The sequence below is a fragment of the Metopolophium dirhodum genome, chromosome 8 (genome assembly GCF_019925205.1).
Source record: "Metopolophium dirhodum isolate CAU chromosome 8, ASM1992520v1, whole genome shotgun sequence".
In the NCBI taxonomy this organism is placed as follows: domain Eukaryota; kingdom Metazoa; phylum Arthropoda; class Insecta; order Hemiptera; family Aphididae; genus Metopolophium; species Metopolophium dirhodum.
Genome location: NC_083567.1, coordinates 3,277,552 through 3,301,523, shown reverse-complemented (window position 1 = coordinate 3,301,523; position 23,972 = coordinate 3,277,552). Strand labels below are relative to the sequence as shown.

The window sequence follows — 23,972 nt, the reverse complement described above, 5'->3', positions numbered from 1 at the left end:
ATGAATGAATGATAAATATTACTATATTAGATAACAAGTGCTTATCAGTGATTACATAAAAGGATAATAAAAATAAGGTTGGCCAAGACCACGGATAATATACTAAACGGTCGAAGCCAAGCGCTGTTAGCCAATCAAAAACAATTACTGATTATGACGTCACAATAGACCCATCATTCCCGCGATGTATTCTGTGATGTACAAAATATATTACAAATAACAATATAAACAGTAAAGTCAGTAAACACATTAATTATCGAAATTATTCTCAATATTAATTGATATTTAAACAGATATTATATATTATATTATACTGATCACCGTCTACTAGAAAAAATTTAATATTTAAATCTATTCATTACAAGGTCTTATAATTAAATGTGTATTTCTTTAATTTTTTTGAAACATAATTTAAATTGCCCAATTCCAATGTAATTTAGTCCACACAAATAATGATCCTATTCTGTAGAATCAAACACATTTTTTTTTAACTAATAAAGGGTAATATTCTACAGAACACATTGAACTCTGTTTTTCAATATTTTAATCTCAAACTTTATATATTATGTCTTCAAAAATAACAGAATTTTTAGCTTTTTTTAAAAAATTATATTAAACAATATACTTACCTAATGTAACTAATTGGTTTGATAATAGTTGGGAAAAGAATAACACTTTGATTATACTAAGTTCAAGCTAAAAAGGAAAAATATTCTATGTATATAACCGTGCAAAATATTTATTAAGTCAAACCATAAAATACAAATAAATAATTATTATAAATACATTTAAATCCATTATAAAAATAATAATACAATGTTGTCAAAAATATATTAAAGTATTTATCTAAGTAGCAGTAGCTCTGGATAGAGACCTCATTGGTCAATAAAAACTGAAGAGAAGAAGAAGATTTACCTAAGTAGTAATTTTTTTCATTTTTTTTTTTTGACTTCCTATCTGTATCACTGTAAGGTCTTTTTTGTGTAGCAATTAAATTATTATTAAGTTGTTTTATTCTAATGTAAGTTCTTTGAAGGACAAATGATTTAATCAAATCTTCAGGCATGTCATAACATTTTTTCTTTATCAGCTTCGTTAGCCTTTTGACAATATTAGCATCAGGATTAATTTTGTCTTTGTGAAACTTTTTGAACATATTTTCAAAAACCTTAGCTTTTTCAACCCAAGTCGCAGTGGGTTCTGTTAAACCTCCATATGATAAATGTTGTAGCCAACTTGGTGCACTATAGGAATGATCAGGTTTGTTGTCCTTAGTATAATTTCCTAAATGAGGATATTTGTTTTTGAATTTCCTAGCGAGCCAACCGCAAAGATAAATAAAACCATCTTCTTCATTTGGTGTTTCAGAATTATTTTGAGATGATTCACATGATGATAAACTACTATCTGATAATTCATCATCATTTTCATTATTATTTATTTTAATATCTGCAGTTGCTATAACATTAGCTACTAAGTACTCTTCTACATTTGTGTTATTATGTTCCATTTCAATATTAAGTTTTTCTTGTACAACTCCAGGATTTTTGCCGAGAACGATTATTCTTATTCTATACATTGCATTCAATGGCGTAGGATGATCATGAAGTCCTCCTCGGCTTCGAATAGTAGAAAAAAAACTTTCAAGGCAATCTTGGTTCAACCTATGTGTAAGGATATAATCTATGTTATATTTCTGTTTCAGATCTTCAAATAATAATTTAGTAGATGTTATAGATATCAAAATTCCTTTTTGGAAAGTTTGTAGAGTGTTTTTTCCATTACATCTCATTGAAAATATTAATTCATGCATTTTATCCAAACATTTATTTTGTTCTGAAAGATTTAAGCCATACGCCTTCTTTGTACATAGTGTTTCAGTAGATGTATATGAGTTCATAATGTCATACCAATTACTTATTACTTCAATAAATTTTCCTGTATTTTCAGATAATATTTTATTATATCCAGGCTTGTAATGGCATAAAGCTGTTGCGACACTATGTGATAGTAGTTGGGCTGCTAATCCCACATTTTGCCTTTCAGCCTTTACACATTCTATATGTTTTTCAGATAATTTATGACAAGTAGAAATTTCTGACTTGGTTATTTTTAATAACTCTTTTAACGGTGTTGAATTTACATTTGAACCATCTGAAAGAACAAACCCTGTATCTATTAGCCAATTGCGAGTGAGTTTCAAAAGATGAGGTGCATCTGCAAAGTAATAAATTTTATCATTTGTGGTAGGATGTAAAAAATAAGTATTTTCAATAGATATATTTAATTTTTTCCACAAGCCTATATTAGCACCTCCACAATCGGATACACATGCAACAACTTTATATGAATTATCATGTAATATAGATATAATTTCATAAAGGATTTCTGGTGTTACGATTTGATCAAAGTTTACATAAACAGGTTGTTTCCAATTTTTAAATAAGCCTCTAACCATAATTACTTGCATTTGGCGATATGGCCCAATTAACTGATCATTTTTTTTGTCATATTCAAAAGCGGTTTGTATTTTCATTTCATCGAATTGAATGACACATATTTTTTCTAACTCATTGAAGTTAAGTGCTGCTATTTTCATTATTCTAATGACATCCGATAAAATGCCTTGACGAAAGCTTAATCTTGAAGCCCATTTGACTAATGTGGAAACATGTGGAAGAGGATAATGTAATTTATTTCTAAGATAAATATAACACCTTTTGCTTAGATATCTTATTGTAAAAGCCTTTGATATATCATCTGTGCCCCAAATAACTTTTTTTCGTTGTTTTGTAATAAGGCTTAATTGAGTCTTACTAAAAATTGATTTTAAAGCTTCTTCTAAGCAATGTGTTTGGCTAGTTTGTTCTCCAAATTTTTGGGAAAGTAAATTGATTTTTTTGTTTAACATGATTATACGGTTTTTTTGGTTTCTTTTTAGTTCTGATAAATGTTTATATTTTGTTTTTAATTTTTCATGTTCATTGAATAATTTTTCATACTTATCTTCAATAACGGGATGTACATCTTCAGGTGATTCATCTTCAATTTTTTGAGTTGGTAGGATTAAATTTTTTACAATATTTTCGTTTGTGCGTTTATTCGCACGTTGTTGTCTTGATGTCACTTGTGTGGAAATATCTGAAGAACATTCTTTCAAACATTGTGTAGGAATAGCTGTAAAATATATACATATAATATAATTAATAATGATGTGTACCTTATAATATATTATAATATTATAAGGAAACTAGATTGCTGGGTGAAGAGTGTATTACATCAGGAAATATGAGCTTAATGTATGGAGGTATTACAAATAACAAGCATGAAAATGGAGTAGGATTCCTAATCAACAAAAAACTATTACCTTGGGTCAAGAAATTTAGAGCAATCAACGATAGAATATGCTATATACAAATTAATATGAAACATAGAAATTTAGCGGTGATATGCACATATAAACACTAACATATTAACACAACATTTATTAGCTTAGACCATATATGTTATTATTAAATTTGAGGTAAAATTACAAAAAAAAAATTGTATGTTAAAACAAAATGTTAATATCAAAAATTATCCATACCTTGAGGTTTTAATTTTCTTTTAGTTTTAATGTTCATCAATTGACTGCGGAGATCTACTTCAAAATCATCATCTATAAAATGAATGCTACAAACTGTACTAGTTTTTGGATTCCATGTATCTTTTCGTCGACAAGCATTAACCCAAAGATTACACAATTTTTTATCCTTAGGAAATGTATGATATGAAATGTTAAGGTCCTTTTTCTTAGTCACTTGCAAACTGTTGGAACACAAAGCTACAGCACACCTAGTACCTGGCATCTATATCATAAATTAATAAAAGTTTTTAATGACATAATAATAATACTATTATGATATACTATATTCCTAACAAGTTGAGTTGACCCTATGTGACATATTCGATGCTTGAATAAGTATTCCTTAAATTAATTTTAATAATTAAAAAATACAAAATGTATAATAGTAACTAAAACCAATGCAAGGTAGTTTAAGCAATACTTTTTTTTTTCTTTTCTTTAGCCATAGTCTCGTTTATGGATAACATCTGAGTCATAAGTATAGCTTATGTGATACCTACTTATTCTTAAGTATTGACTATGTATACGCCATACGGCCCATAATAGTTTGTGACACGTCACATTTATGTCACACAATAATATATTAATTAAAAATTAAATATTTACGAATTAGGAACTTACTTTGCTTGAAAACTGAAAACTGAAAACTGGCAACTACTTGTCTGCTTGAAAACATAAAACAAACTTAACAAACACATAAGACATTACATTATGATACTGAATAATATTGATATCAGTATATTACAGACAACAGAGGTCTATTATGACGTCACGGTATTAGAAACCACGCCCCCTTCGTGGTACAATGCTTTGACCGTTTAGTATATTATCCGTGGGCCAAGACTTGGTTATTTAGCCATGGTAGACGGTAGTGCTGTACAGTGTACAGTCTCAAGTCTGTGCTGTAGTCTGTAGGTGTCGTGTGGATGTGGGTCACTGTAAAATGTAATGGATGGGGTATATTTGAATTCGTTGATATAATAATATAATATCAATATATTATTTACGAAAAACGTTTCTCAGTGGAGACTGTCAGTTATCCTATAATTACTAAGTATATTTTATGATATTATTGCTATTTAAGTAATTTATTAAAGGTACCTACTATTGTCTATTAGTATTTAATGATACTAATGCAGTAATGCAGTTGGTTGAATTCATTTTTTACGGAAAAAATTGCATTTGGAAATGTCATTGTATGTATAGGTTAAGATGTAATAATATACTTTAAGTATAAAGTATAAAGTACCCACGAATATTATTTTTCATATTGCAACCTGCAAATAACTAATAAATATTAATTTTTCATTTAAATATGTAATTTTGTTCAAATTTGATCTTAAAGTATCAACAACAAAAAAATCTGTATTTATATAAGTTTTAATTTTTTTGGTTACAGTACCTAATATTATTCATTTATTTCTTTAAAAAAATAATGCTGGACCTTACTAAGTATATTCGTGTGGAGGTACAGGCCCCAGGGTATGAAACTATGAACTACATATTATGAGAAACCTTGTTTTAAATCTTCAATCCTTAGATTAAAAAAAATAATAGTTTTATATTTTTTTAACTATAAAATAATTTCTAATTTTTAAAATTCAGAACTGGCGAGAATTAAATAATTATATTTAATTTTAAGCCTTTAATATTTTAATAGGATAATTCAAAATCTTTTTATTATATCGTAAATCATAATAAGTAATAAGTATTAGATACCTATATTATTGTTTGAATAGTTAAATAGTTTCATAGACTTTCTTAGATTTTCTTTAAAGTTACCTGTGGAAGTTCAAAATTACCATATTTAAATAAAAGTATTCATGTTCGTTGATAAGTTTGTCAAGCTTGAATAATACCATTGATTATAAATACTATATTCAATGATAATACGTAGGTAGGTACATATAAAAGATTAAGTCTCCCCCCAAACAAATATCGCTTATTGATTTAGCTTCCTATGGGTTATTTTAAATTAATAGTTTTGTTAGGGTGGACTGTAGCACCTCCAGAATTTTAACCCTAGTTAGTTGCGCCTATGTAATAGGTAATAGGTATAGTTGGTTAATGGTTAATAGGTACCTAACGTTTTTAAAAATGTATTATTAGGTACGATTTAGTAAATTGAACATTATAAATTAACATATATACAAACGAGTTTTCTTTTATTGTGATTTGTGGGAAACGGAAGTAACATAATAAACTAAGCTGTGATAGATACCTATAAAAGTATAACATTATATTTTAGTTATAGGTACTTATAAAATTAATAAAGAACTTATACACTTGCCACTTGCGAATGTATATTAAATCGTAATAACATACCTACAGTCTACACATGTCACCTTAAGTACTTTTTAAGAACATCTCAACTATTTTTCAATAAATATCAAATATAAGTAGGTAAGTAGGAATAAATACATTTTTATAGTAACCAATAAGTAATAACTACATAGAAATTCATTGTAAAATTTTACGAAAACAACGACTAATTGATTTTTTCAAGAATACCTACCACAACCATTCAATGGGCAGTGAGCGTAGACTCTTAGTGCGAATCTACCTAAATTAATATGTAGTCTGGTTGGGCAAATAGCTACGAAATATGAAGTATGAATAGGTGTATAGGTAAATTAATTTATATATTGAAAAAATAAGTAAAAATATATTGGTATAGCAATATTGTAATATACAATCAACGTTAATAAACAAAAAAAATTCAATTATACTAAAACAAAATCATATACGATATTCTACATTATAGAAATAATTAATATTGATTCCTATTTTTAAAAACGTTCGCATCAAAGTCACTAGGTTACCTTATGCAGGTACTTAAATATAATTTCACTCCCCAAACAAAAAATTAATTTTTTGCTGAAAATTATTGAATATTTTAAATGATTGAATTATCTCGATCTTTTCAGGATTTGGCCATTTGGGTACTGGGTAGTGGGTACTGGGTAGTGTGTACAAAGTACAAACCTAACAATTTTAAGTTTGGTGACAGGTGCAGTTGCCAGTTGGCATAAGATCTAAAACAAATTACTAGATAATGTATATTATTAAATTATTATAAATTAATAGTTGACTATTTGAGTGTATATGTTTACTTATTTTATCTTTTTCTAGTACCTACCTATATTTGAAATGTTTTACAAAAAACTGCAGCTTTCAGTTAAAATTATAATCAAATTCTGGATTATCTTGCTCAATAATTACAACTAAATATAACAATTATTAAAATATAAAACTGGATTCTCTTAAATGCTCAAACTATTATATAGGTACTTCCCTACGCCAATCGTAGGTATATTTATTATTTATATATAGCGGAACGTGTGACAGAGTAAGGATGCTATAATGGATTGAACTTTTTAAGTTTTAAAGACACTTTATAAATACTAATAATAAAGTAATTAATGATAATTTTATTTTTAAACTTAAACTGAATATTATATGTATAATAATATAATTAATATTATTATCAGTTATTAATTGAATAACATTTTTTTGGAAATTAATTTAAGTCTTAGAATGTTAGGAGGTGAATCTAAATAAATTTACGTTTGTATAACCCTACTTTGTCCCAAGCATTATCTGCAGAACAAAAACATAATGATACTAAAATACTTACAAGTACTCGAGTGTACTGTACTACTGTAGTACTGTGTACATATCGGTATAACCATATTGGTTATTATTATACATTAATATATTATTATTATTATTATTATTATTATTATTATTGTTATATAGCTATTAGCTATATATAGTGATTATTACTTGCAGGTATAGGTAATGGTAATGGTATGTGTTTAATATGGCTATGCCAAGTAGAATGGAACAGAATTCCGTTTGTCGTAAACTATATATTAACATATATATGTATTACTGTATTGTATATTAGGTATACATACTACATACCTACTGTATTGTGATTGGTGAAATATATAATAATATACATAATTATTTTTTACATAAGTATTTCTTCACTGTCAAAAATCCGAATTTAATATATTTTATTAACCTTAAGTCATTGCATTATATGGAAGTATTTGTTTTTAAACAGTTATGCGTAAAAAAATGTAACTGTATTTTAGACAAAAATATTATTAAGTATTAAATTTAAATAGTTATATTATGTATTACACACGTTGTCTATGTTCACAATTAGATTATATTGGTATATGCATAATATATGTTATATTTATACAATATACCTACTCAATACACTCATATATACTGATACATACCGCCGATACCTATCTAGTATATTAATTAATTAAAAATATTAAATTAATTATTAAAATATCCTTTATGGCTTAAGCAGTTTAAGGCCTATATTGCTATACGTTGTTCCTCATTAGATATTACCTACCTATTAATTATATAATAATGTGGATTGTAAATAATAAATTATATACGATTGAAATACCTACCTATAACCTATGGGCTACGGTTATAATACGTAACACTACAACACTAAAGTAACTATGCTATTTGCGTTAATTAGAGATGGAGAAATAATAATTAGAAATAATCGATTCCCTGTAAAGTATTTAATGTAGGTAAATTAACACGTTTATACTTTATTGAACCTCAATTTGGCATGATAATAACACAGAATATAATAATAATAATAATAACAACAACAATAATAATATTTAATAATAATAATAATAATAATAATAAAGCCGACCTTCGTGTTAAAAATTAAAATAATTGCGTCGTCTGCAGCGTCATCTGATTTTTGAAAGTTTTCATGTGTCTAAGACTGTAAAGAATCCTTTTGACGACGCAAATAATACATGAGTTTATTACGCAACTAATGTGCAAGTTGGATGACTAACTGGATAAAAATTATGAATTATGAGTAAGTAGTCGAAAACTCCATTGCACAATTAACAAAAAATTATTTCAACGTTGAAATTGTAATGTACAATAAAAATAACGTTTATATTTTGTAAAGGCTATAAACACTAGACGTCTAGACATCGTCGAATACTTATGTGCTAGTTCAAATTAAGTATAACAAATATATTAATAATAAATTAAAATACTGTATTCAAACTTTCAACTAGGTAGTTACAGAGTGCACATAGCTAGTGAGTTATTAAATTATTTTCAAATTTACTTTAAAATTATTGATGTACTATCTAAATTCTAAATTGTAATTTGATAATTTAGGTACCTATATTTATGAAAAATATTTGTGTAGTATCATTGAGGCACAGGGCGCGAAAATCGAGATGCGTATCAGGCACGCCAATACAGGTCTTATTATAATATTATTGTCTCCGTTATTTTTAGGTTGATAGCTGTTAGGATCTAAAGCAAAATATTTCATACAATCATACCTGTTTTAAAATATTTTTTTTATGAAGTTATACCTAAAAGGCTACAGCGTACTCTACTAAATACATCAGTAGGTGATCCAGTTACCAGTATTATAATTTGTTATATGAGTTTGGACAATTGGTACAGAATCTTAAATTTATAAATCACTATTAACTTATCAAATAAGTACGAGGTACCTATAATCACAACATTATAATATGAAATAATGAATATAATAATTATAAAAATAAAAATTATTTAAGGTGGGTAACGCCAGTAGAGTTCGGTCTGTCTGCAGAACTTAAGAGTTAAGACATTAGCTGTACCTATATACAATTTAACATGGTAATTACTCATTATTTCGATACCTAAAGCTATTTTAATGTTTAAAATTTAAATAATATACATAGGTGTATCAAGAAGACTGTTATTTTTTATATTACAATGAATTTACCTATTATAACATTTTTAGATAATATTATAATAACATTTTTTGTGCTTAAGCGTTGACTTTTATTCGATATTTAAATATTCAAACGAGATATGAGCATTTTTAATTTTTGATATTTCACATACACATATCTTACTTGAAAATGAAAATATTGAAAAATCGCCAATGCTTAATCACAGATAATGTTCTTCCCTAAAAGTATGATAATAGATAATTCACTCTAATATTAAATCTAACAACACACTATTGAAACTAGTGAACGAAAATTAGTCATGTCGTGCGTGTGTAAGACGGAGACAATAAATGCATGGGTAGCGTCCTCTTAATATTATAATATGTTAGCCTGATAATAGTAATAAACTGATAACTATTAACCACGAACTACTACATGTAGTAGTTCATGCTATTAACTATATATTATATTTAGAAAAGAAAACATGTTATTAATTATTTACAATTTACAACTATATTATAATAGATATTAGGTATTTACTATTTAGGTACCAACAACCTAATTACAGTAGATACCTATAATGTAGGTATACGTGATATAGCGTAATATAATATGCAATGACACTATTAAAATAACATAAAATAATATGCAACGGCATATATACCAGTCGGTGTAACCAGACAGAATTTGTTAAAGGGGGGAGGGGGGTGTTTTAATTTAATATATAAATACATCTTGGGAACCTGTTCTCACATCTAATATATTTTTGAATCATACGACCGAAGGGGAAGGGGTGTTTTAACACCCAAAACACGTCTAGCTATACGCACCTGGTATAAGTAGCATATACCTATTAATATTAATGTTCAACAGTTTACTGTTTTTTTTAGGCAATGTTATAAAAATCGGTATTCTTATAATCTTATATATATATTATACTTATTAGTTATTACTATTATAACTTACTATAGTTACTATATAGGAATACTTACATAGGATATGCCCATTATGAACCCATACGAATTTTTAAATTGTCCTATATATAGATACCTAATTTTTATACTAATTGATGCATAAATATATTTATCGTGGTAGGTACCTACTATAAAAACTTATTAGAACAATCAAGCCAGCACTCCCAAGTTCCAATAATAGTTTGAAAACGGCGATCTATACCGATATTGTTTTAATACATCGTGTTTATCGCGTAGATATAATATACAACAAGTTGTTGTTGTTGTATAATATATCTATGGTTTATCAAGTTTTTGTAGAAATTACCTATAATTTTCATTTAATTATTAAACGAAAATAATAATATTCTTTGATCACTATTCGTATTTGTATATTATCATACCATACTGTTATTAAGACATTCTATACATTTATTGTGGTCACCGCAGATCGTAATTATTCGTAAGTACGAACACGAAATGACCAAAAGACGACGATAGGTTTAATATCCTATACGGCCCACGACAACCAGTTCGGCGTTGAACGTCTCGCGAGCGCCTGCGCTGTACGTGACGTCATCGTCGTGAACGCGGTTCGTTCACGGGGACCGCGACCAACTGTTGAACTGCGTGGCCTACATCCGGAAATCCCGTTACCCGTGCCACTTGTTCGGCACCACCAGACGCCAAGAGCCGCGCATACGTGTTCGGGGGGGCCTGGCGATCGCGTTATTGTGTTATTATTATTATTATTATTACTATTATATACGCGACAGTAACGATTACGGATCGGCAACGCGTTAACGTATCGTGCCCGACACAGAAATTTCACTCGTACTCGTATTGCAGCGACTTGTTGTATAGCTACAACACTCGCTTATTATTACATATTTAATCATTATTTATATTATATTGTTATTATAAATACCTACCTCTGCGCATTTACACGTATACGCACGAATGTTTGGGTTACCGGGAATTATGGGCAAAGGTGTCTTCGGAGAGAACAGCAACAATCGGAGCCGCAACAACAACAACAACAAGAGCAATAACAGCAGTAACCGCAACAAGAGCAAAACGCTTACGTATCTGCTGTGGCTGGTAGGCGGCGTGTGCGGCCTGCACCATTTCTACTTGGGCAGAGACCTGCAGGGCGTACTCTGGTGGTGCACGTTCGGTGGGTACTTCGGATTCGGTTGGCTCAGGGACCTGTTCTACATCGGCGAGTACGTGGCCGACGCCAACAAGGACGAGAAGTACATGAAAAAAGTCGACTACATGGTCCGCGTGTACGAAAAGGTGAGCGCTGGTATTATAGATTCATCTGGGGTGGAAGGTCCCGATAACCTTAATGTGACGTGTATAATTAGACCTTTATACATTTACACGGCATGTAAACAGATTCTCATCGGTTTGCGTGCACCAGAAATACAGTGTTGTTTATACATTTATAAGAATATAAAAAATTATTTTACAACAGGTGGAATATTGTATTTTGTCGTTTTTACATCCACTAGGCGGTGTAATATCCACGTATTTACTATTTGGTATTATAATGATATATTACATTATAATTATGGCGGTCTGGATGTGTGACACTTAAAAATAGTGCCTAGTATGAGTAGGTAATCTAGGTATTAATACTTACCATTACTTATACGTAATACCATTGATTATAATATAATATTATATTATACACTAGTATCTATAATCAATGGTATAATATACACGTATCTTATTTCTCATCATGTTTACGTTTTTCCAGTGATCCGTAGGTATTCACAGAAGGCATACATAACATGTTAGCCTTTTTTTTTCACGTGCGTGATTACACAGTATGGATTTTTTTTTTACCTGTCCTAAAAGCGTATAACTTCAACCCACCCACAACATGAATGTTTTCAACACAGGTATATAACCTAATTTACGACGTGTATTAAATTAATGAATATCGACGCACGAGCACACGACGACGACGACGATATTGTTAAATCCGTTGTCGATGAAAATAATATATGCGGTGGGTAGGCTTGTACCTATGTTAGCTTTCCTAACGTACGTTGGCATACTTATAAATAACTACTTATACATTGCGTTTACGATGTGACGCGGACGCAGCCGGAAACGTCTCGGTCGGTTTGAAAAAGTGTCAGACGAAAAGAAATGGAACGCCATCCGTTTTCCATCCACATAACAATTATATTATATACATGCCGAAGCGATTCATCAACGGCCGATGACTTAATAATAATATTTTTTATCTCATTCGTTATTGAAACTCGGTTACCTCGATTACCTACCTATTTCTATCGTTATTATTTTTCGAGACTATATCTATTTTAAGACTTCGGACATAATAATTACAGTGATGTAAAGCGGCTCACAGGACACAACGCGATGTTTTTTTAAAAATATATATAGGTCAACCATCATGTACTATATTGTAATATCGTATAATGCGTAGGTAGGCATATAACGTATATCTAGTCATATATTATTATACATTTATCGGGCCAGAATGATCAAAATCAATAAAATTAATGAACAGTCCATGAAATTAAATTATAATATGGTATAAGATATAACACTATACACATATGGTCGCAGTCGTATATATATATACCTGTTGATTGTTTATGCCTAATGCATATTATACTTATGTATAATATTCCTACATATTATTTACTTAGGTATACGTGGTTGTTTTGTGTGACGTGGTTAAGTTTATCATTCTTATTGGTCCAGTAATTCTCTACAAATGCCGCAATAACTATCCATCATTTATAAATCTTATAATATTCATTATTTAATATATTTATCTAAACGAAAAAAACAAATATAGACTATGGTTTAAAAAAATTCTAAATTTACTATACTTTTATTACCTATTTAATTTATTGTTCATTATCGGATATTTCCATCTATATTATGTTGTATGGTTTAATCTTTGTTTACCTGTGGTTCAACAATAATATTTTATTACAGTTTCTTATCTTATACAATAAATTGTAAATTATATAATACATGAATATCTACGACTTACCAACGATTGTACATTTGTGTAACGCGCGTTTATGATGCTTATTTACATATGCTGGTGAATAAAAATAATGAAATAATAATTAGAATCTTAAAGAAAAATAATATGAAGGGCTGTAATATAAAAAATTTATAATAAATTAACTGTTGACTAAAATATTTACCTATATTAATCATTCGATGACATGATGTCAACACATAAGTGTTCAAAATGATTAATACTTTTAACATATTATAGTTATAGGTTTTTCATTTGGGTTTTGTAAAAATAGAATGTATTACTTATTTATATTATATGTCTACCATAGTAATATGTGTCATAGTTATACGAGCATTCTGAAATATAATAAACTTACCCTGCTGTATGAGCCTTTTTTTACTGCTTTCAAAACAACAGAAAATGGCTAGATCGAGGGTAACAAGTCACAACAATACTTAAAAAACCATTAATTAGGTTTTGTTGGATAAAAGACTTGAGTCTTGAGTACAAATCTGTATGTATAGCTCACCAACCACTATAGTACATAAATATTAAATATAAATTATATAACATTCTTTTCGCTACCCGCATCAAAAATCATGTTCGAAAAATGATATTTGTTAACCGGCCCGCGGCCCCTTCTGTGAGGCGAGTTCGGCACTTGGACATGTTAGGAATTTAACCTTGAGAATACTACACAAACACAATATGAAGGTTAATCACCTGTATTTCTTAGAAATGGTATATTACATTACTTACTATTAAAGAGGGTTCACAACTCGTCGTGTCGTGTACTACTAAAATATTATTTTTTTCTGATTGGCTTACCGAAGTGAGGTTGCAAAAATGTAATCGTAGTATCTACCCACACTATGCCATATGCGACCGCGAAGTTGAATTTATTATAATCTTCAACGATTGAAAGTTAGGTACTTTTGAGCTTTGTCCGTGTTGACGTGTTGTTACATTCCGGTTAGACCGTTCGCTGATAATCCTAATTCTTAATAATATAAATTACAATATTAATTATTTTTATTTGTAAAATGTTAAAAATTATAATATTATTTCGGAATACACATGACACTACGGCGATTGTGGAACACACACCCTTATCGAACATAAAATTAATTTTGTTCAACAAAATGTACATGGTTCAATGGTTACACGTATATTAAAACCACAACTCTATAATACCCTGGTATATAGTTCAGTGATTAAAACTCTACAGTATTGTAACGGTTTTTTCGTTCAACCAGTTTCGGTAATATTACTGGCATTTACTGCTTATTTTGCATAATATTAACAAGATCAACGGTATCACGAGGATATAGTATCACTTACTATAATAATAATAATAATAATAATAATAATAATATTATTAAAGCGTAGGTATACGAATACGTTAGCGACGTCCCGCGCACGTTCAATAAACTAGTGACGTTCAACCCGACCGCTAGATGGCGGTTTTTGACCCCGAAACGCTCTCCCTTGTGAAGGACCGTTCGCAACTGCATAGTATATAAAGAACGTTCAGACGCATACTCTTCACCTCACCTCCGTTACCTTACCATCGGGTCTACACTCTTGGCGCGGTAACCGAGCGGTTACCGATTGTCCACACATCGACCTGAGGAAAGTCCCCGGACCTCTCCGGCAGAGAGTGCAACCGGCTTAACGGCCGTTCGATTCCGCCCCGCTGGCCCGAACACATGACGGATGTGAACGGCGCACGTCTCGACGTGTCCGCGATCCGTAGGGCCGGCTGTGGGCGATTTCGACTGGTCCCAGATATACAGTATGTAAAGGGAGGGTCGCGCAAGTGGCCCTTGACATAATGGGGCTTATCAACGGAGGTGAGGTACCAATTTTTTTTTTTTTTCATTCCATTTTTCTTTTCGAACAATCAAAATTATTATTATCATGATTTTCCGTGTATTTTTTCACCATTCATATTATTTTGTCTTATTCCCCGAAACAGAAATATTATTCACCGACGGCTTCACGGCTTTAGAAAAACCGTTGGATAATGTTTTTGAAAATATATATTTCTCAAACATACAGTATTACAGTAACGATGTCGTTTTAATTTGTATTTTGGGTCAAATGATTGATTTGATGGATTTTGAACGGTAAAATAATGATCGATCATCACAGCAATGAGACAACACCTACAACCTACAGAAATTAGAACTAATTAACCAATGTATAACAATGACAGCACCCAAATATATAAACATATTTTATGTATTATGTAGTTGTATATATCTGTGATTAGGCATTTTATTATAATATTAATATACTTCTATACCTATATAGTGTACCTACAAATTATTTTCAAAGTTAGAAAAAATAAAAATATTTCAATATAAAAGTATAAAATATGTATAATTGTATAAATGTTATAATTTAAGTAAAATATATTTTATTCAATAGAAAATGAAAATAATGTGTATGATAATTATTAAGAATGAACTAAAAATTAACTTAAAAGCATGTCTTAACTAATCTTACAATCTATAAAATAGTATAATATTTATTATTTAAACTTTAAACTATAACGTCTGACGTGTTTTACTATATTTCAGCCACCGTTTTCTACGGTTCGATTCACTGGAATGGTAGTAGTGGCGTATCTTTTCAGTACTGTTGTATCTCTAGCAATACCCGAAGACAATGTTGCAGGTCTTAGTTGGCAATGGTTACAAATATTTACTCCTCTAGCTGCTGCTTTAGGTAAGTAATTCGTCATTTATATTCTAAGTATTTTGCGCTATGCCGCTATGGAGACCACACTAAAATAATATTTTCTATAGCATTATATTTCATTTTATGTATGTCAGGCATCAGTATTATAAAATTTAATTAAGAATACATATATAATATGTACATTTAAAACCATACTATATAACTTTATGAAATATAGTCTGTGACCATACCGCCAAGTTAGTAAATTATTATTATTGTAGTGCTCACGTTATACATTTTGTCGTATTGCTTTCTAAAATTTATTTTAATAATATTTATGTCTTCTGATTATTCATTTGTGAATTAAAAAAAATTGAAAAAAATCTTTGCTATATATCTATGTATTGTTGATGTATAATTAGACAAAATATGTGATTATTAATTAATAATTAGTAAGAAATTCAATAACGTAGATAGTGTTGGCTTTGGCTCCATTAATTACTATAAAAACAAAAAATATGATTAAACTCGTATAATTTCGTTACAGTCATTTGTCGTGCCATACTGCCATGTTATGACTTGTAAATGTAGATTTATTATACACTTAAAAATTAAGTAGAATTTTCTATAACATTCCACTTATGAGTTCTTAAATTATTATGTAAAATTAATTTAATATTTACCAAGTACTTATATATTGTTGTTGATTAATTTTTAGGTGTATGGGCCGTGGGAAATATTGGTCATGAAACAGGATCTATTAAATGGCCTTTAATATGCGCGTACTTAATACCCATGGTTGGTAATCCGTTGAAATCATTTATTTTTGATAAATGGGGCTATGATATTGATGAATCTACATCATTTGCCATAATGATATTATCTGCAGCATGGTCATTTGATCATTTGGAAAAACGTTGGAGACCAAAAAACCAAAAGACCCCAAGCACCTTAAAGTAAGCTATTATGAAAAATAAAACTTTAATATTGTAAGAAGTTATGATAAAAAAGGAATTGAAAAAATGTATGAATCATACTCAAATTTTTAATATTTTTTCAAAATAACTCATTTGTTTTGAAAACTTTTGTTGATGCCCTATCTGTTCAATATTTACTGATTTATCTAATTAAATTTGCAGGCGAATCGCTGTGATCAGTATGTGCTGTTTATTATACATGGCTTTATGGAGTAGTTATTTGTATTTCAACGCCAAAGTGACTGATGAAGATGGAGACGAAGTACCATTCCACGAGGCACTAGGTCATTTTTTCAGTTCACCCTGGTGGTTAGACGTAAAACAATCATTTATTGATGTATGGCAATTTGCCCAAGAACATGGGTGGATGGAGACTTGGCGACAAATAGTTTCATTATCTGATCCTTCGGGTGAACAAAATGCTTTTAAGGTAAAATTACACAATTTAATAAAACTAAATTAAATAATAAATTAAACATGTATGTATTTGTTATGTAAAATATGATAAAATAGATTAAAGCTAAATTTGTGTAAACTAACATTGAATGAATTTTTAAAAATATTTAGAATTTCTATACACTTAGACAACATTATTATTTATGAATTGTGTGCAGATTTTTGCAATTGTAGGTATATTAATTGTTTTCTTTTTATATTTTTGGATTTTTGTCAGTTATCATTACAAGTCATAACTTTGCATATTAATGCATATTTTGATACTTATTAAATATTGAAGTGAAATTAAATTGTTACTGTTTTCAAAATCTAATAAAATTACAATATTATAATACATTGTCAAATAGACAATTTTAATAATACCACTTGTTGACTAAAAACTTATTTTTTTTGTTAACTTATATCAATTTTATAATTTTTGATAGGAAGTTAACTTTCTGGTTCGTAATCTTGCAGAGCAATTTAAGTAGAAAAGTTTTTGTTTTGCATTAAGTACCCTTCAATTAAGTTGCTAAATTTACTTTCAACCAATACAAATGTTTGCATATTTTCATTATATTTACTGCATATTATGATACTTTTTAGTGCATAAAAATCTGTGTACTATTGATGAACATTATATTTGGAGTTAAAATGATGTCCATATATTTACATACAAGTTATAATCAACCATACCTATTATTTTATGTTTAAGGTGCTGGAATTAAGATCAGGAGCTACTCAAAATGAAATAAAAAATCAATGTCGAACATTAGCAGTTAAATACCATCCAGATAAAGCTAAAGATGACGTAACTAGGAAAGATGTGCAAAATCGATTCTTCGAAGTACAGCAAGCATGTGAACTGCTATCAAATAGTAGAGCTAAAAGGCGAAGAAGAAATAAACAATTTAATGAAGAGCTTTAAGTCGCAACATTATTATTTTGTTATATACCTATCATAAAATCATAATTATTTATACATTTACTGTGATAAAACCAAATTGATGTTAACTTCGACATCATTTAAGAATAGTATTTTTTTATAAATGCTATTGGTCAAGGCATTAAATTCTTATGTGATGGATAATTTTAAAATAAAAAATACAATAGTGTAATTTTTTTATGTTAACTTAACAATATATTTTATTAAGCCTTTGTCAGATTTATAGTACGTATTTTAATTTTATAAATGTTCATTATCATTCAATAATTTATTATACTATAATATTGTCCGATAAGACACTAGAATAACATTCTATTAATAACACTCATTAAGTATGAATTTATAAATTGTATAGGTAAACCAAATTCAACACTAAGTTTATATATTTTATATATTTTTTTAGAACCATAAATGTAATGTTTTCGAGTTTTCAGTATCTCGAAGTTCCTATATAATAATAATAATGTTTAGTTTGTTTTTAATATGTATTTAACTTATAATTCCAAACTTTATGATTTGTTTAAAATTAAATAATTTTAATTTACCATGTAGCTTAGTGTAATTGATTTATGCCAATTGGCTTCAAGCCATGACTGTACTTACAGAATAATATTTCTACCTGTTTTTGTAGAATCAAATATTTTGTTCTGTAAAAATGATAGATATATTTATATTCATTACCTACTTCATACAGGTAATTTAATTCTAGGAGTTGGGAAATAGTTTGTATATGTTGTTAAAATATAGATCATAGTAATTATCAATTAACTTTACAATGCGGTGCCATTATCAATATTGTAATGCTATAGTAGTTTTTTGTTGTTGTAACCAGACCATTAGATATGTAGTTTATAAACTTCATAACATATAATATAGGTACTTAGAATAATGGTAAAAAAAAACATTTATATGATATGGTTTATTGACTTGTTTGTGTAATTAGTATTTAGTATAATATTATAACAGCAATGAAAAAATATTTAGCATTAGTTAATGATATACATATTAAATTTAAAATAATTAATAAACAATATCTGAAAGAGCACCTTAATAATTGAGAATATTAATATTTATTCTTCGACATCAATCGTTTAATACAATTTTTCAACAACAATTATGTAAACAAATAAATAGGTACCTATCTACATAGTTTTCTCTCATATATTTTTGATCAACGTTACATAAATATTTTTATAATATTAAAAAATATCCTACATTTTTGGATGAAATTTTAATTTCATTGAGTTCCAAGCTAATTTTAACGTGTTAATATGGAGTTTAAAAAGAACGTATGAGAAATAATTGGGGTATGGGTATGCATAATACATATAACCTACAATTCAGAAAAATAATTAATAAAGGATATTATTGGCCAGCGGCCAACGCTATGTTTTCTGTATCAAGATATTTATATATTTGTATCCTATTGGTTGTAGATAAATAACACGAATATTATATTTTATTTCAAATGGGCAAAATCAATAAATACAAAAGTATAAAATATGTACCTAATGCAAAGTAAATATTTTTTCAATTATATAATTTAATATCATTGCAAATTTAATAATAATTATCAAAATTGTTTCTTAATAAAGAAATTTGTAAAATAAAATAAAGATCATAAAATTATACTTAAATTCTAGTTAATTTTGAATATGCATTAATAATGGATAATACAGTCGGTATGTTACAGCAAAAATCATGAATAAAGACAATGCATAATATTATAATATTGGGTAGGTAGTAGGTACCTGGTCACTACACCTACATAATCCGGCTTATCGTAATTCATAATAATTAATAATTAATAATACTGATATATGATATTATATCCTTGAATAATCGGATAATGAACAAGTGACAGGCATAAATGAGTATAAGTGTATTTTAATTTTTAAATATTATTTTTAACATTAAATTAGAAATGTTTAATATTATTATACCTATCTATTGACTCAGTGACACAATTGTTAAATATTTTAAACTAGGTAGGTACAATCTAAATAAATTAGAAGTAATAGCCTTACATAATTAGCAACATAAAAAACCAATTGGCAATAAACCATAGTTTTCAGATAACAAACGGTTCTAAATTATACAGTTATTACCATCAAGAAAATAATACAATTAAAATATTAACATTTTTAAAAACCAACCTATCCAACTATAACTACCTCTTCTTAGTGAAGAATTAAAATAATATATAGTCAACCCACATAGTCGATTAAAATGTGATTTGAAAATTTATACCGAAGCAGTACTAACTATTTATTATGTATTTAGACTAGGCAGATAGGTAGTTTTACATTAACCTGAACTTAATGGCTTTGATATCCATGCTGTGGATATTAATCATACCTAAAAAAAATAAATGATGCAGTTGTAGATTGGCTAAAGCTGAAATCAGGCTTTTATAGGTGCTAACAAGTATTGGCCAGCTAATGGTAACGCACTTACCGACTTAAGTCGTAAGCTGTATACTCACTAATTATCATACATTTTACATAGTACCTACCTATAATCTGAATAAAAAGGTCAATGTTATTTTTAATAATTCACAACAATGTGAACTTTTCGAAAAACTATAAAACAACATTTTTAACTGGAAATTACATTTAAAATTTTTTTCTTCAACAAAAGCTTTATGTACCTAACAACTAATAATGGTAGGAATACAAAAAAAATTCTTGGTCTTTTCTTTAAGAGTCATGGGAAATATAGCAGGCATAGATTCAGTGTGTCGGTTGGCTCCCTCCTCCACCACTATGTTTTTTTATGTTAAATTATATTATTTTACATTATTTATCATGTGGTAGTTAATATTAATTTTTAATAAGTGAGGCACCTACCACTGTACTAGACTAAAATCAGCACCTATTTTAGATTTTATATAAAACCACGATTATCATCATTAGTTGGTAGGTGGGTAGGTATAATAAGTTTAGTAACACAGAACGTCCACGTTTGAATTTCGATTTAAATGCATTAACATATTCAGCGAAAAATCATGATGCGCTTGGCAATTTAATTGTTTCTCTTGATCAGCGCCTGAAATATAAAATAGGCAAGGCAGTAGGCACTAAGGTATTACATGTTATGTGTAGTATGTAATATTGGATTTACGGTTTCTACGCCACATAATATGTAACTCAGGTAGCATTTTTTTTGTTTAAAAATATCGTTATAACATTATTGTAATAATATTAAAATAATATTATCATAACAAAATGCTACTAGGGAATAGGGATGCCCCCCGCCTATTATCAAATGCAATATGCAAGGTATAATATTATTTTAGTATATTAGATAATATTTTTAATAAAAAAAAAAAAATAATTGAAAACATCCGCGACAAAACGTCACGAGATCACCATAATATTCTGTGTAACGGAATGATAGTCGCCTACGGGTCTTATGCCAGAACTGCAGCTGTTGCAGTACCTATATATCTACGTATTACGGGATTCTTATAGTACCTATAGATACCTAGACTATACCTTACTCTAGATTTTGATAGGCACGTGGATTTGGCACACATTAATTATTAATCCCCTGAGATAGGTCCGAGACCCGCAATTATTATCGTTATATTTAACGAAGACAAGACCACTCTTCCTGCAGATATTTAAAAACGTTGTGCCGATGTCATCATATACGAGTCGTTTAATGTTTCCAATATAGGTTCGTTTATAGGTATAGATACCCGTAAGTACTGAATTCGGCAATTTCCCACACTGTTTTGCACTATTATAGATGACATATTATAGGTGATGCCAGATTTCAAAAAAATCATCGGTTGCTATAGTGCTATATACGGCCACTTATACATTTGCAGTGCCTTCGTAATTCATAGCAGTATATGACACCGACCACGATAATCTGTTATTACAGGTAGTTTAAAATTTAAATCATAGCCGACCTATTAACTAAACAACAGTCAATTTACTATAGGTCTACGCAGTGACGTATCTAGTAGGATTTTTGCGAGGGTGGGCAATATCAAATTTTTAATGGACATCCAGTATGCACGTGTCATTAGTGTTATTAGTGATATATAGTGTACAAGATTTGGTATCCGGGGGGGGGGGAGATTTGACCCCCATATCACCCCGTCGGTGCGAGTCGTTTGGTCGAAGGTTTAGTTATCCAAAAAAAGGGATCGAAATGTCATGTGATCGAATCATCATGCGGTCGAAAAACAGATGGTCGAATACTTTATTAATATAGTCGAAATATTTTGTGGTCGAATGGGTTTTTTGATCGAAGTAAAGATAATGATTAGCTTTTCGAATACTTTTTCTAATATTTCTATAGATGTACCTAGCCCGTATGTGGATATATCGTAGTCTATTAAAGTACTTTGAACATTCATATATAATTGGTAGACAAGTTATGAAAACAAGAGGAAGACCAAGAAGAGAACCAGTTTACACGCCTCCACTTTTCCCTTCAGAACTATGGTCTGTAGCTGAAAGGTTATCATCGGGATTGCCCAGGACGACAAATACGGCAGAATCCTGGCATAGAAAATTAAATAGATTAATATCGCCACATCCGGGTTTGTCTGAAATGGATATTATTATTTATCATTATTTAAATTATTAATTGTATTGTTGTATACCGTAGGACTACATAAATTAATCAAAACCTTACAATCTACTCAGAACGAAACTGAAGCAGTAATTGAGATGCTACTTTATGGGCGCAGTAATAAAAATATGAAAATTCAAGTCCAATCCCACAATATACGTTTAAAAGAAGTGCAACAAAGATTCTTAGCTGATCCAGGTTATGATTTACTAGAGTATTTAAGAGGACTAGCACAACATTTTAAATTTTAATTACTCACTGTATTATATTATTTATGCTAAACTAATACTTATAAGTTATACTAGTATATATACCTACCAATTATTTTAATATTTTATTAAAACTTTTTTTTACCTTATAATACCTACTTTAGTTAATTTTATATTATAATTTATGTTTTTTTTTAAATAATTTACACAAATATATATATTTTGACCATAACATATTTCGATTACATAACATTTCGATCATTTGCATTTTCGATATCATATTTTTCGATCACTAGACTTTCGGGCCACTTGATTTTCGGTCAGACAACCCCAACCCCCACCCCGTAGATACGTCACTGGGTCCATATGGTTTAAATCGAGTTAAAACATATCGGTATAGGTAATCGAGGTTAAATATACGTCGGAGAATAATAATTGTATAGTTGATCCTGTATCGAAAAGACTTTAAAAATGGTTCGGGTACATTTAAAGAATTTATCATCGACAGTTGTACGCAAAAACGTACTGGACGAGTGGATAGGGGTATACTTGCTTTGTCAAGGGGGCTGGAAGCGCTCTGTTTCTAAGGAGTAAACGGATAGGCAATATCAGTCGATGTCGCGTTGTGTGAGCAGTAAACAAACATTAATAAATTATTGTGTGAATGTCCAGCGCGCCGCCACCACCCGCATATTCAACAACGATGGAATATTCATCATCATTTCCGGGAAACAACTTAGCGGTGCGCACGCGCATGCACTAGTCATTGCGCATTTGATGAAATAATAT

General features: G+C 29.1%; 1 protein-coding gene across 1 annotated transcript; it reads left to right on the top strand.

Annotated features, from left to right (window-relative positions):
• The first annotated feature begins 10,901 nt into the window (after positions 1–10,901).
• Positions 10,902–18,935, top strand: LOC132949944 (dnaJ homolog subfamily C member 22). Its single transcript, XM_061021072.1, has 5 exons — positions 10,902–11,621; positions 15,927–16,074; positions 16,745–16,982; positions 17,166–17,433; positions 18,154–18,935. Exons 1-5 carry the CDS (start codon positions 11,283–11,285, stop codon positions 18,364–18,366), a joined length of 1,206 nt encoding a protein of 401 aa, XP_060877055.1. The 5' UTR covers positions 10,902–11,282; the 3' UTR covers positions 18,367–18,935.
• The last annotated feature ends 5,037 nt before the right edge of the window (positions 18,936–23,972 follow it).